Source organism: Carassius gibelio, chromosome B22 (genome assembly GCF_023724105.1).
Source record: "Carassius gibelio isolate Cgi1373 ecotype wild population from Czech Republic chromosome B22, carGib1.2-hapl.c, whole genome shotgun sequence".
NCBI lineage: Eukaryota > Metazoa > Chordata > Actinopteri > Cypriniformes > Cyprinidae > Carassius > Carassius gibelio.
In genome coordinates, this window is record NC_068417.1 from 11,160,143 (window position 1) to 11,173,081 (window position 12,939).

The 12,939-nt window shown below is 36.9% G+C and overlaps 2 protein-coding genes across 2 annotated transcripts in view; one reads left to right on the plus strand and one right to left on the minus strand.

Moving 5' to 3' along the window:
- LOC127988164 (SLAM family member 5) overlaps window positions 1-12,939 on the plus strand; it is a 283,545-nt gene that overhangs the window by 187,711 nt on the left and 82,895 nt on the right. The gene's annotated exons all lie outside the window — the stretch shown is intronic.
- Window positions 1-12,939, minus strand: part of LOC127988139 (uncharacterized) — a 33,064-nt gene that overhangs the window by 10,482 nt on the left and 9,643 nt on the right. The window contains exons 3-5 of the mRNA XM_052590740.1: window positions 1,103-1,222; window positions 679-926; window positions 548-604 (exon numbers count right to left, since the gene is read on the minus strand). Of these exons, the coding sequence (XP_052446700.1) occupies window positions 548-604; window positions 679-926; window positions 1,103-1,222 (425 nt within the window). The remainder of the gene's footprint in view (window positions 1-547; window positions 605-678; window positions 927-1,102; window positions 1,223-12,939) is intronic.

Consider the following 12,939-nt stretch of genomic DNA (forward strand, 5'->3'; position numbering starts at 1 on the left):
ACACACACACATATAAAAGGAAAACAAAAACAACGGAAAAAAAACAGCTGGCTGATCTTTTACGTCTGTTAACTAATGACTCATGCAGCCGTTTGCGGTTGTGATTTTTTTTTTAAAGTGGAACGTAGGCCTATTTTTACGTTTGCACGTGACTGTTTTGAACCCGTGTTTAGACCCGTGTTTCCCCTGTGTCCGACCCGCATCCATATCAGACACAGTTGGATATTTTTCACCCGTTTCAGCCAAATTTGCGGGTCACCCGTCGGGGACCCGAACCCGTGCAGGACTCTAGTAGACGGTAATGTTTCCTCTTGGTTCTGAATTAATGCGACTTATAGTCCGGTGCGACTTATATATGTTTTTTTCCTCGTCATGACGTATTTTTGGACTGATGCGACTTATACTCAGGTGTTACTTATAGTCCGAGAAATACGGTACATACATGTCGCACAGTGTGACCAGCAATTATCTTAAAGGATACCTAAAATCATGCAGTGTGTAGAAGGCTTAAGAAGGAGCAACTGAAAACAACTACATTTTAAATTACCTCTGTTGTTTCAGGGTTAGGTCCTATGATTGGTTGACTCAGATGCAAGTTGATTGGCTGTAGAGACAACATCATGAAAATCTTACAGTGGTTTTAACTGCACCAATTTTGAAACTAAAACTACACTGTACCTGGCCCACTTCAGCACGAGGGACAACATAAAGTCTGCTTTTTCCCACAATCTTCTTCAGATCTCTCACAGAGCTTGCATGTACCTTCTTGATTTTTTTCCCCTTGTCTACTTTTGCCAACTCAAAACCCACCAGGTTCAAACTAATCATAGGGAAGCTCTGACAAACGAAAGTATTCAAATCTGATAGGCTCCAGTTTAAATCAATTGTAGACAGTTGACAATCAGTGATCTCCTTCGCTGGAACTCCTTGAAAAATACATTTTAAATAAAATTAGCATTTTTCCCCAGAACTACAGATATGTTTGCACTGATAGTGCTAATGTTTTGAAATACACTGAATGTATAAATTAAATGTATTTTACACATTCAAGCCATGAATACAGTGCATCTTGTCATGGCTGAAGAAAAAGTGAATGACAAACCTAATCCATTATTTGTCAGGGCATGCCGGTCAGACAAAGATGGAAGTTTTTGAAGATCTGGTCCTGGGAGGAGAAAGAGGCCCACCTGCCAGCTTGAACGGCCTCTTCCAGTGGATGTGCCTATCAACATTGATTTTATTAATCAGATTCAGTCTCTTTGTTGAGTCATTTTATATTATTATTTAACTTAATGATTCCTTCTTTCAACCTCTTCTGTTCCAAGAATGGACCTATCGAAATAAGGAAGAGATTAACACTTCATGGGATTAGCGTGTTTCTTCATAGATGTGCAAAGACCTCCTCGGGGCAGGGGAGAAATGGTATTACGAGGGAACAATCACGTTCTGGTGTTGTTTTGGGCTAGTTTTGAACATAGACTGCATAAAAACATGTCCGTCCGACGTAATGTGTCTGTGATGTCACCTGTAGACTTCTGAAGAGCTTTTGTGAAGCTCAAAGTATGCAGAGTGAGTCGTTGCCTTCTTGGCAGCGTGTCACTGTGCATCACTCCAGAAACAATCAAAAATGGGCAAAAAGGCGGGAGCTAGTTGCTGAAGCCACGACCACCTAAGTGTCAGCAGCGGCAACCCACTTGTCACTCAAGTGGCGACGCCCTTAATTATGCAGAACTTTAAGTCTTAATATAATTTAAACGGATGAGTTATAAAAAAATTCGGGCAAAATTAGCTATATAGACCAAAATCATTTTTTTTGGCCTAGGCTGTAAACATGTTTTTTCCTCTTGTAAAGTTGGCCATTTTAACATGAGTTTATGGGATTGACACCCTTCTGCAGCCAGTCTCAAGCGGCCAGTTGATGAATTGCAGTTTAAGTCACTTCCTTATTGGCCTCACGAGAGAGAGTGGGAGGTTGCCGATAGGTTTTTAGAAGCAATTTGGCGGGTTTTGTTTAGAAAACCTGGCAACCATGGCCAGGTGCTACAAAAGGTACATTTAAAGATGGTTGTGAAAACATGGGTATTAATACAAGTGTATAAATGCATAAAACTATAAATAATTAGTGTAGGACAATTGGGTATATGTGTGCTACTAGTACATTAATCCCATTTTAATGAGAGGGATTTTCAATTTCTCAGCTACAGAGCGCCAAACCCCATAAAGGCCCACTTGACACCATTGTGCCATATTAGTAGTTCAGTTCATTGATTTATCTTTCAATACATTATTTTAGGTTCATCACCATTGCCTGTTAAAACTGCCTATATGATGTCACTTCAAAGAATACTCACTAAATTACTTACCTTGAGCTTGATATCTGCGTCTCCTGAAAAGAGCTCTTGTTGCAGTCAAAATGTTGTCAGTACCATTTGAAGATGTGGTAGCCATTAATTCTCGTCTGGCACGTTGAAATGCATTAAAAACTCTGTCAAACACTGCAACTACAGGTTGCTCATTATTGTCCGGCGATATTAAATTATCGCTGCCTTGCTGTTGCCTGTTTTCCATATTAGCGCAGAAGTGGAGTGCAGTACATAAAACTGCCCGGGCTAATCTGTGAAGGATATGACGTCATACCAACAGGGGCGGGGCATGGAGGGGGATATATCGGTCTGTCACGTCTCTAAAATATAAATTATGGGGTTCATAAAAATCCGAGAACTACAATGTGTGCGCTCAGATTTTGTAAGGTTACAGTTTACAAATCCGAGGGAACGGATTGCAAAAGCGTGTGCACAGATTATGAATTTGTGAGTAGCCTACGGATTCAAAAATAGGGAGCCCGGGACATCACCTGTAGGAGAAAAAAATCAATCCGTGGCGACGGTTTTGCAATACATCCCCTCAGTTTATAAACTGTAATCACGAAATCATAAACTGTTCCCTCTGTTTAACAAACTGTGCCACGAACTTTCAATCCATGGGCTCAGATTTTGTAAACCGTACCCTCGGTTTTTGAATCCGTACCCACAAATTCATTATCGGTGCGCACGCTTTCGCAATCCGTTCCCTCGGATTTGTAAACCGTACTCACGGATTCATGCAGCAAGCTCCTACGTGTTAACATACAGTTTTATTGAATATTATAATGTGGAATAGGTTTACAGCAAAGTGTCAAGTGATTCGCTGTCAAGTGTGGTACGAGATGGAATACAAAGATTTAATAAAGATGTGAATCAAAATCTTGTTCAATTGTGATAATCTTATAATATCACTTGATTATTATTGTACAATAAATCTGCCATTGTGATTGACTCTGTAGTAATTTCACTGAAAAGGAAAATAAAAACACAGTGCACCTAGCCTCAGCCCAAGTCTTCCTACAAGTCTCATTTTTTTTTATCAATCTGATATTAGCTAATTGATAACTGATTTTTCAAAATTATGTTTGCCAACATCAGGAGAGACAAATAACAGGCTAACTTTGGCAGTAAGCACACAAATATAATTCATTAAAAAAAAAAAACATTTATATATCTGTAGTGTGTTATATTTTAGCACGTGGTATTAAATTGCTTGGCACATATAAACCCATTATGGTAAGGTGTGTGGAAGAGCAGGTGTAATGGACCATTGCAAGAAAGCCATTTAGTCCCCATCTGCCCCTGATTTTGAGTTCAAGACAAGTCCTCGGGAGACTTGACGAAAACTATTATTTTACTTACTACAAAGTGTTACAGATAAAATCATATAACTTAAATTAGAATAAATGTTATGCAGTTTTAAACTGCTAATTTCAAACCATATGCTAATACTGCTAACTACACATTGGATGACAGGGGTGGTGGGGTAAGCTGTAACAGTTTCCCTAGAACTGAGAACTTTCATGTTGTCTACATGGAGCCTTTTTTTTTTGGCAGCTCAAAGATAAAAGGAAGTGTGGGTAGAATGTGCACTATGCAGTTGCTGGATCCATCAGCATAGGGTAAAAACATTGTTTTTTTCACCATTGTGACTCTGATTGAGATAATTCATACACAATCTCACACACACATTTACTCAGTTTTTGTTAGATCTACATGTTCTTATTTACATGTTCTTTACATAGGTACACTGGATACTGGATACCGTATACTGTGCAGGAGGTTTGTTCCAGTAGTCTAATTTACACATACGCACACACTCCTGCATCAAATGTAAGTGGACTGGAGATGTGATCATTCATAGAAGGTCCGACATTGTTTTGTATTGTTCTTTTAGATTGTTTAACCTGTTTTTAAAGCAAACTTTATGAGGTGGCTGCTGTTTTTGATTCTTTTGTCCGACTGTAATCAGCAGGCCTATATTAAGCAAACCTATACCCCAGTAGTGGAGAAGATTGTAACAAAGGCACTCTATGTATTTGACATCAATTTATAAGGCAAAGAATAAAATTCTTGCAGAGGTCTGAATTGGTGCCTTTTGTGGTGAACAAATGTGGGTACTTCGTATAAATGTTTTAGCACTCTAGCTCAAAAAGTTCAGCGAGATACAGATGTTGAAACAAAAAGTTTTACAAACATACCCAATCTCCTACTACGAGTTGAGATGCAAATGTACAAAATTATGATGAATAAAAGAGTGAATCTGTTTTTCCCTTTTTTTTTTTATTAAATCCATGACGGTGCTGTAGTCTAAATTGTGATAGGCCTATGATATCATGTACTATTTATTTAGCAGCTTTACTGTAAATAAGAATAATAAAAATTCCAATAACAGCCCTATTTCATTATTTCAATAACAAAACACATTTACAGACCTTCATCCATTTAGATAAATATAACCCTTTAAAAGGTGTAGGCTACTGCAGGCAAGACATCAAGACATCTTCCTCATCAAATCCCCCCCCGCCCAACCCCAGAATGGAGTCCGTCTGGGTCGTCCACCCCGAAAATGGATATCATTTCAAAGCTTAGAGTTTGGCCACCTCTGAATTTTTTTTTTTTTAATACAGTAGCCTTATGTGTTTGTTGGTCATTGTACGGGTGACCTCTAGTGGCAGGATGCGACAAGACACCTAGTTATTTTCCTCTTCGTGTCATCATATTTTGTTTGGCAGTTTGCATATTTCTTTAATGTTAATGTTAACGTTAATGTTCATTCATTTGAATTGTCGTCCCAGTGATTCATCACTGTCATCACTTATTGCACTGTCAAGCGAATAAGATGAATTACAGTCACTGCCCCTGAAACCGAGCGGTAAACAGTGAATGTACAAGCGATGTAGTTTCGCCCATGATAAGTTTATGGAAGTTATTTCAAACGCTCGACTGATGTTAATGAAGCAAATTTGTTGTAAAACATGTCAATTTACTTTTATTGGACAACAGGTTTGTAATAATTCCTTTTGTTTTCATGGTAACAATTTAGCAATATCTAGTCTAACATACAAAGCCAGTAAGCCTTCCTTAACTATCAAATTTATTCTGCGTATTGTATTACCATGTAGTGATGGCCGATTCGTGAACGAATCGTTCAATTTAACCGGTTCTTCTTAGTGAACCGGTTGAACCAGTTCACCAAATCGAACTGAATCGTTTGAAACGGTTCACGTCTCCAATAAGCATAAATCCACAAATTACTTAAGCTGTTAACTTTTTTAACGTGACTGACACTCTCTCTGAGTCAGAATAAACCAATATCCCGGGGTAATCCATTTACTCAAACAGTACACTGAATGAAATGCTGTGAAGACCAAACTGAAGATGAACACCGAGCCGAGCCAGATAATGAACGAACACGCCCACTGCTGGAGCAGTTCTCGTTCTCGAGTCAAGAACCGGTTGCTTCGGTTTTCGGATCACCAGTACACTCAACCGAGAATCGTTTCTGTCGGACGCGTCCGAATTGAGAACCGATGAACTGATGATATTGCGCATGCGTGTAATTTTGTAAGTATTTTGTTAAACATCGGAAAGTGTGATAAAATAACTATATTTTATTTTGATTTTTGTTATTATTATTTTTTTTAGATTGATGTTTCCAATCTGTATATTGTATATAATGTATAGGCCAAATGGGTTTTTAGGTAAGTTGGACAATAATTAAGACTCTAAAGACTCTTATGTTTAATAGGAATAAGGGATGATTTATGAGATATCTGTACTGTATTTATAGTTGATGACATTCACAAATTGAGTTTGTAGTAAACAGAACATGAACACGAGTAGAGCAGCTGATGACACTGAACTGCAGCACGTGCCGGTTAGAGCGATTCTCGTTCTCGAGTCAAGAACCGGTTGCATCGGTTTTCGGATCATCAGTACACTCAACCGAGAATCGTTTCTGTCGGACGCGTCCGAATTGAGAACCGATGAACTGATGATACTGCGCATGCGCGATTCAGCGTGAAGCCAACTGACTCACAGCATGTCTGAACCGAAGGGATTCTTTCGGTGATTGATTCTGATTCTGTACTAGTAATATTATGAGCGCGGGTATTTCGAGGGCTTGGATGAAGGGCAATCTGGCAAAACGTAAGTTCATTTAATAACAAATACATCGCAATGGATTATGTTTAGGGTTTCTGCGCTGATGACACCTAATTCATTTACTTTATATCTTGAAGACTTAAATCCTCATATGCACATTATTGCTGTTACTGTATTTAGGTGTTGTTGCAAAACTCAAATGTAAACTTTTCATGATTATGAGGTTTTAACTGACTAAAGTTATGATTACTGACTTTATATATTTGAATGTTTGATAGACGTGACGTCATTACGTCATCGCCAATGACGTCATTACGTCGAGCGTGAAAGAACCGATGAACCGGTTTTTTCAACCGGTTTATTGAATCGAACCGTCCGAAAGAACCGGTTCGCGGAAAAGAATCGAACTTCCCATCACTATTACCATGTGGACTCTGATTGGACGGTGGAGAGGAACTCATGTTTATGTAATGATCTGTTTAAATGAAGATATCTCCAAATGCATTCTTACTAGTTCTTAATGAGGTTGAAGATATCTCCAAACGAACAGGGACTCAGAGTTTTTCTTTTTTTGATATCATCTTTTAATTTCTGACTAGTAATTATTGCAATAGTATCTAGTATCTATTTAAATATTACTAGTAAGCATTCATTAGATACTAGTACTTATTTTTTAGATACTAGTACTTATTCTTTAGATTCTAGTTCTTATTTAATAGATACTAGTAGTTATTCATTAGGTACTAGTTCTTATTCTTTAGACACTAGTACCTTTTTTAATCACTACTAACTATTCTTATCTTACTAGTCAGATCTGCCTTTTCACTTGTCTTATGTTATGACTAGTCCAAATGGCTACAGTAGAGTTCAACAAAAAAAATTACTAGTAAAATAAAAAATCATACTAGTAACATTTAGAATAAGTACTAGTATCTAATGAATATGAACTAGTATCTATTAAATAAGTACTAGTATCTATTTAAAAGGTACTAGTATCTAATGAATGAGAACTAGTTTTTAATAAACAAGAACTAGTACCTAATGAATAATTACTAGTATCTAAACAATAAGTACTAGTATATAATTGATAAGTACTACACTCTAAAAATGTCTGGGTTAAAAATAACCCAATTGGCAACCCAGCACTGGGTAAATATTGGACAGAACACATGCTGGGTTAAAGTAACCCAGCATGCTGGTTTACACATTTTAACCCAGCATGCTGGGTTATTGAGAAAACCCAAGATAGAGTCATTTTTACCATTTGTGGGTTTGCATTTTTATGATTCTGGGTTATTCTTGCTGGGTTATTCTCATAATTTCACTTTTGCTTAACAAAGCAATCATGGACTAATAAATAATGAAGAATACAGGTTATTTAGACTGTTAAAAAATATTTTTAATGCCATCTGACATTCAAAAATATTTACCAATGACAAACAACATGGAATTTTCCCCTTTTTTGTTTCCAGCAAATGCAAAATAAATAAATAAAAATCACAGAAATACAGTTGCAATAAATAAGAAAATTATTTCTGAATGACCTGTGTCTAGCTGTTTAACTATTACATTTTGAGATTTTTAGCTATTTAAATACACAGTGAAATGACATTGACAATTAACATTCTTTAAATTTAAATGTAAAATCATTTAAAGATGTCCTTAAATTTATATCAAGTATATAAAGACTCCTACGTAGGTAGATGTGCACTGCTTAGGGTAGTTCAACATATAGTTTACCCAAAAATGAAAATTCTGTCATTTATTACTCAACTTCATGTCGTTACAAACCCGTAAGACATTTGTTCATCTTCAGAACACAAGTTAAGATATTTTCGTTGATATTCGAGAGCTTTCAGACCAGGGTGAATAATTAGTGACAATTTTCATTTTTGTGTGAACTATTGTCAAACACTTAAGCTCTGAAGCAAAGATCTACACCTGAGAGCAGTGTACTCCGTTATAGAGCCTGTCTATGGAAGGACAATTTTCAAAAGGAATTGCTAATTATATTTTCAATTGCGTTTTGCACATGTGACAAATTGTGACAATCCAAACACAATTGCAAATCTTGAACAAAAACACTGTTTCAAAAACACTGAACAAAAATTACGGTTTCAGTTTAGTGACTGCCAAATTTCAAATGGAAAAACAAAGTCAGTTTGTAGCTGTATTTTCCATGTATTATGAGTAATAAGCCTGTCATATTGATCAAATACTGCATCATAGCAGCTTTACAGTATTAAATAGGAAAATAGTGTGTAATAATGCAAAGGGACAAAAGTAAACACTCAGTTTTCAGTTAAAGTCAATTCGTCATTGATTCAGTGATTTATCGTCCCTCTGTGCAATCAAGTGGATGATATCGCTTGATATTAATTGTCCCCAACTAAAGAAAAACAAGGAACCAAAACTCTATCGGTGACAGAATGGAGAAAAATCCTTTGGAGAAACCAGGCTCAGTTGGGGGGTCAGTTCTCCTCTGACCAGACGAAACCAGTAGTTAATTTCCAGACTGCAGCAAAGTCAGATTGTGCAGAAGAATCATCTGTTTCCTGTGGTCTTGTCCTGGTGCTCCTCTGAGACAAGGTCTTTACAGGGGATCTGTATCTGGGGCTCTAGTTGTCCTGGTCTCCGCTGTCTTTCAGGGCAGTAGAGATCCTTTCTAGATGATGATCTCCATCTGGTCTGGATACGTACTGGATCCGGGCGACTGCAGTGACCCTCTGATCTGGATACCGACTGGATCTGGTGGCTACGGTGACCTTGGAATAAGAGAGAAACAGACTAATGTTAGCATAGATGCAACATAAGAACAAGTACATGAGGTTTTATGAATTACCATGTCTGTTTTTTCACTGTGTCGCACATGTTACCTGCCAAAACTCAAATGGAATCTTTAGCATCTGAATTTCCAATGACTCACATTGAAAACTGTCAATTTTTGTCAGAGGTGGGACCATACTATGGAGAGTGTTTGTATTGGGAGGTGACGTCACTCAAAGACAACTGTGCAAAATGCTTTGAACAATGGAGGTTATAAGGCACTACTAAAGGCAGCTGCCGCTCCGAGAGATGTGTGATAAAGAACAGACAGTGCAACCCGGATCTCCCTATATTCTTGGCACCTCACACAATAAATAATTCTGTCATTTTTACCCCAAATGCAGCTACTATCACCCGCTAAATGTTAGAGCCACCACATGGTACTACTGGTCAATATTCACCATTAACCAAATGCTTTTCACCGGAGGAATAAAATATAGGGTAAGATGCAGCTAGGTAAATAAGAGTAGAACTGCAATGTTGTTTGCTGACGTGCATCAGAGTGCAAACAGTGAGAGTTTTGGGGTAAAAACTACAAAATATCTCCCAATACAAACACGCCCCATAGTATAGTCCTACCCTTGACACAAATTGACAGCTTTCTGTGTAAGGCATCTGAAATACAAATGCTTTTCAATTGAGTTTGGACTATTTCACAATGTATATGTCCACATGTGGAAAAATACAATTAAATATACAATTTGCAATTCCTTTTGAAAATAGTCCAGAATATCCTTACCTGTCCATTGATTATGATCAATGCCTGAGAAATCTGCTGGCATTTTTAAATCGCCACGACAATTGGATGGGGTTTTGTGGACTCTGCTCAGTTAAGGAATTCCATGTTTGTTCCAACCTTTAAAATAAAGTTGAAAAAAAAGAAAAAATACAAATTGTTTTAATAACAGTGATTCAGTTCAATTAACTGTGTGAAGTTAATCATGAAATTGACCCATCATGACTATGAGTTAAATTCACCTATGAGTTGGTCTACAGAAGCAGAATATGATATATTGATTGGCTGAAAGGTGTGCTTTCAAACTGTCTAATCAATGGGATGTTCCAGTCATTATAAATCACAGTTTTATGTTAATATGCTGGCTATATCAAACACACACAGTCACTGGCACAGATAAGGGAGATCACACTGCATGCGCACACAGACATTTCTATGACAAGTCACGTAGGTAAAACAGTCCATATATAAAAACTTATAGATGTACCAAAGTGATAAGGACAAGTCAAAAACACGATCTGGAAAATTAATATATGATGTTTACGCTCATAAATTAGGTACATTCTGGTGCAGCTTTAACTATATGGTTAACGTTAGTTGATTATCACAGACAAACAATTATGTAAAATGTATAATAAACACGAACTTACCGTTAGACGCCTCAATAAGACTGCACTCGACGAGTTTTTCTCTCACAAATGTATCCATGCGCTTTTCTGACAGGAAAAAAAAAACACATTTTGAATTATAATTTGTATGTAAAAAGACTTTATAAACCACAAAAGCATCAAATCACTTCACTTACGCGGCCAGCGTCACTCGCTGTGCGTGCGCGCACTTTGAAATGCCCTGAGACGTCGATTCTTTTCCGGGAATCACTTTGTTCGAGAATTACTGAACCGGTTTACTTGAACCGGGTCGTCGGTTCTTTTAGACCTGCGGTCCGACTATATTGTACGTAATTTGTATGATTTAAATGTCGATATGGACAACTGCAGGCGTTTACATTAGAGCAGAAAGTCGTATTCACTTTTTGAACTCATTTGACTCACTTAAATATCAAATTGGCTTTTCAGTGTCAGAAACTACTTTTTCCTCTATTTTCACAGGTATTCGCATATTTCAGCCATCAGTCACTGTCTGAAACTTAATAAAACTTTATTAATCTGTCGTCTCAGATACCTTAACACGATTATGCGAGTCGCGTAACGTAGGTTGGCCGTTTGAGGTAAACAGTTCATCATTTAACGTAAATAATGTTGGCCTGTAGACGTTTAACAGTATTGTTGCTGCAAAAAAAAGTTATTATTCTGCCAATTTAAAATAATTATTATTGAAAACATTAAATAAACTTACCTTAAAACAGTTGAAAGCCGTGGCTTTGCCCCGTTGTTCTTCCAAAGTGACAGTTGGGGAGCAATTTAAACATCTTCAAGGCGCGTTAAATAACCCAGCGCTGGCCTGAAACAACCCAGCGACGCAACCCAGCAGGTTTAACCCAACACATGGTAAATTGAAACTACCCAAAAGTGTTTAAAAAGAAATTAAATAACCCAACAAAATGACCCAACAGACTCAACCCAGCATTTTGGGTTAAAAAATAACCCAGCCGTTTTTAGAGTGTAGTATCTAATAATAAGTACTAGTATCTAATGAATAAGTACTAGTGTCTATTTAATAGGTACTAGTATCTAATGAATGAGTACTAGTATCTAAAAAATACACACTAGTACATAAAAATTAAGTACTAGTCACTAGTGGAATACATACTAGTCAAAACTCAATAGTTGATATCTCAATGACGGATCCCCATAGAAGTCAATAGCAAAAAATTAAAATTTGTTACTAGTAACAATATAAAAGTTACTAGTCACTATTGAATTAAGTACTAGTATCTAATGAATAAGTACTAGTGCCTAATAAATAAATACTAGTATCTAATAAATAAGTACTAGTATTTAATCAATAAGTACTAGTATCTAATTAATAAATACTAGTACCTAATAAATAAGTACTAGTATCTAGTGAATAAGTACTAGTACCTAATAAATAAGCACTAGTATCTAGTGAATAAGTACTAGTATCTAATGATTAAGCACTAGTATCTAATGATTAAGTACTAGTAACTTTACAAAAGACACTAGTGCCTAAAGAATAAGCACTAGTACCTATAAATAAGCACTAGTAGTTAATGAATAAGCACTAGTACCTAATGAATAAGTACTAGTACTTAACGGAAAAGATACTAGTATCTAAAAAATAAGTACTAGTAACTTGAAAAAAGATACTAGTACAGCTTAAAGAAAAAATGTTAAAAAGGCTTTCCATAACCGATTTGACTCCTGAGCATTACCAGGTCAGACGGGAAATCTCGAAAAATCCCTCGAGATCAAACGTGACTTTAGAGTAAACAATCATGGCGGACGAAGAGGATGCAGTGGCCATAGTTTGTGCTTGTTTTTAACGGAAAAAAAACATAAGAAAAACAAGAAAAGGCGATGGTCAAAGAGGTGGAGACAACGCGAGCATGGACTATACTTGCTATATCATAATATGGAGATAAGTTGTTGTTTTGTCTCATAGAAATGTTGTTACGTACTACACAGATTAATAACCGTTGAAATAAACGTTCATATATTCGTTTCCATGTACTCTGGTGGACTGCAGTTGTGGATGTAGTTATGCCCATCGGCTTTATTTGTATTTGTTATATTTGTTATATTATATACGCCGGCTGTTTTGATTTTGTTTCCAGGTACTTTCTCACCGCCTCGTCACCTCGCTTTCTGATTGGCTACACGCCACAGTCCACAGGCTGCGTGATTGTTTGTCCTCGGGGGCCACCACAAACGAGAAGAAATCGGGCCAAATAAATCCAACATGTTGGATATCCCCGATTTGAGATCG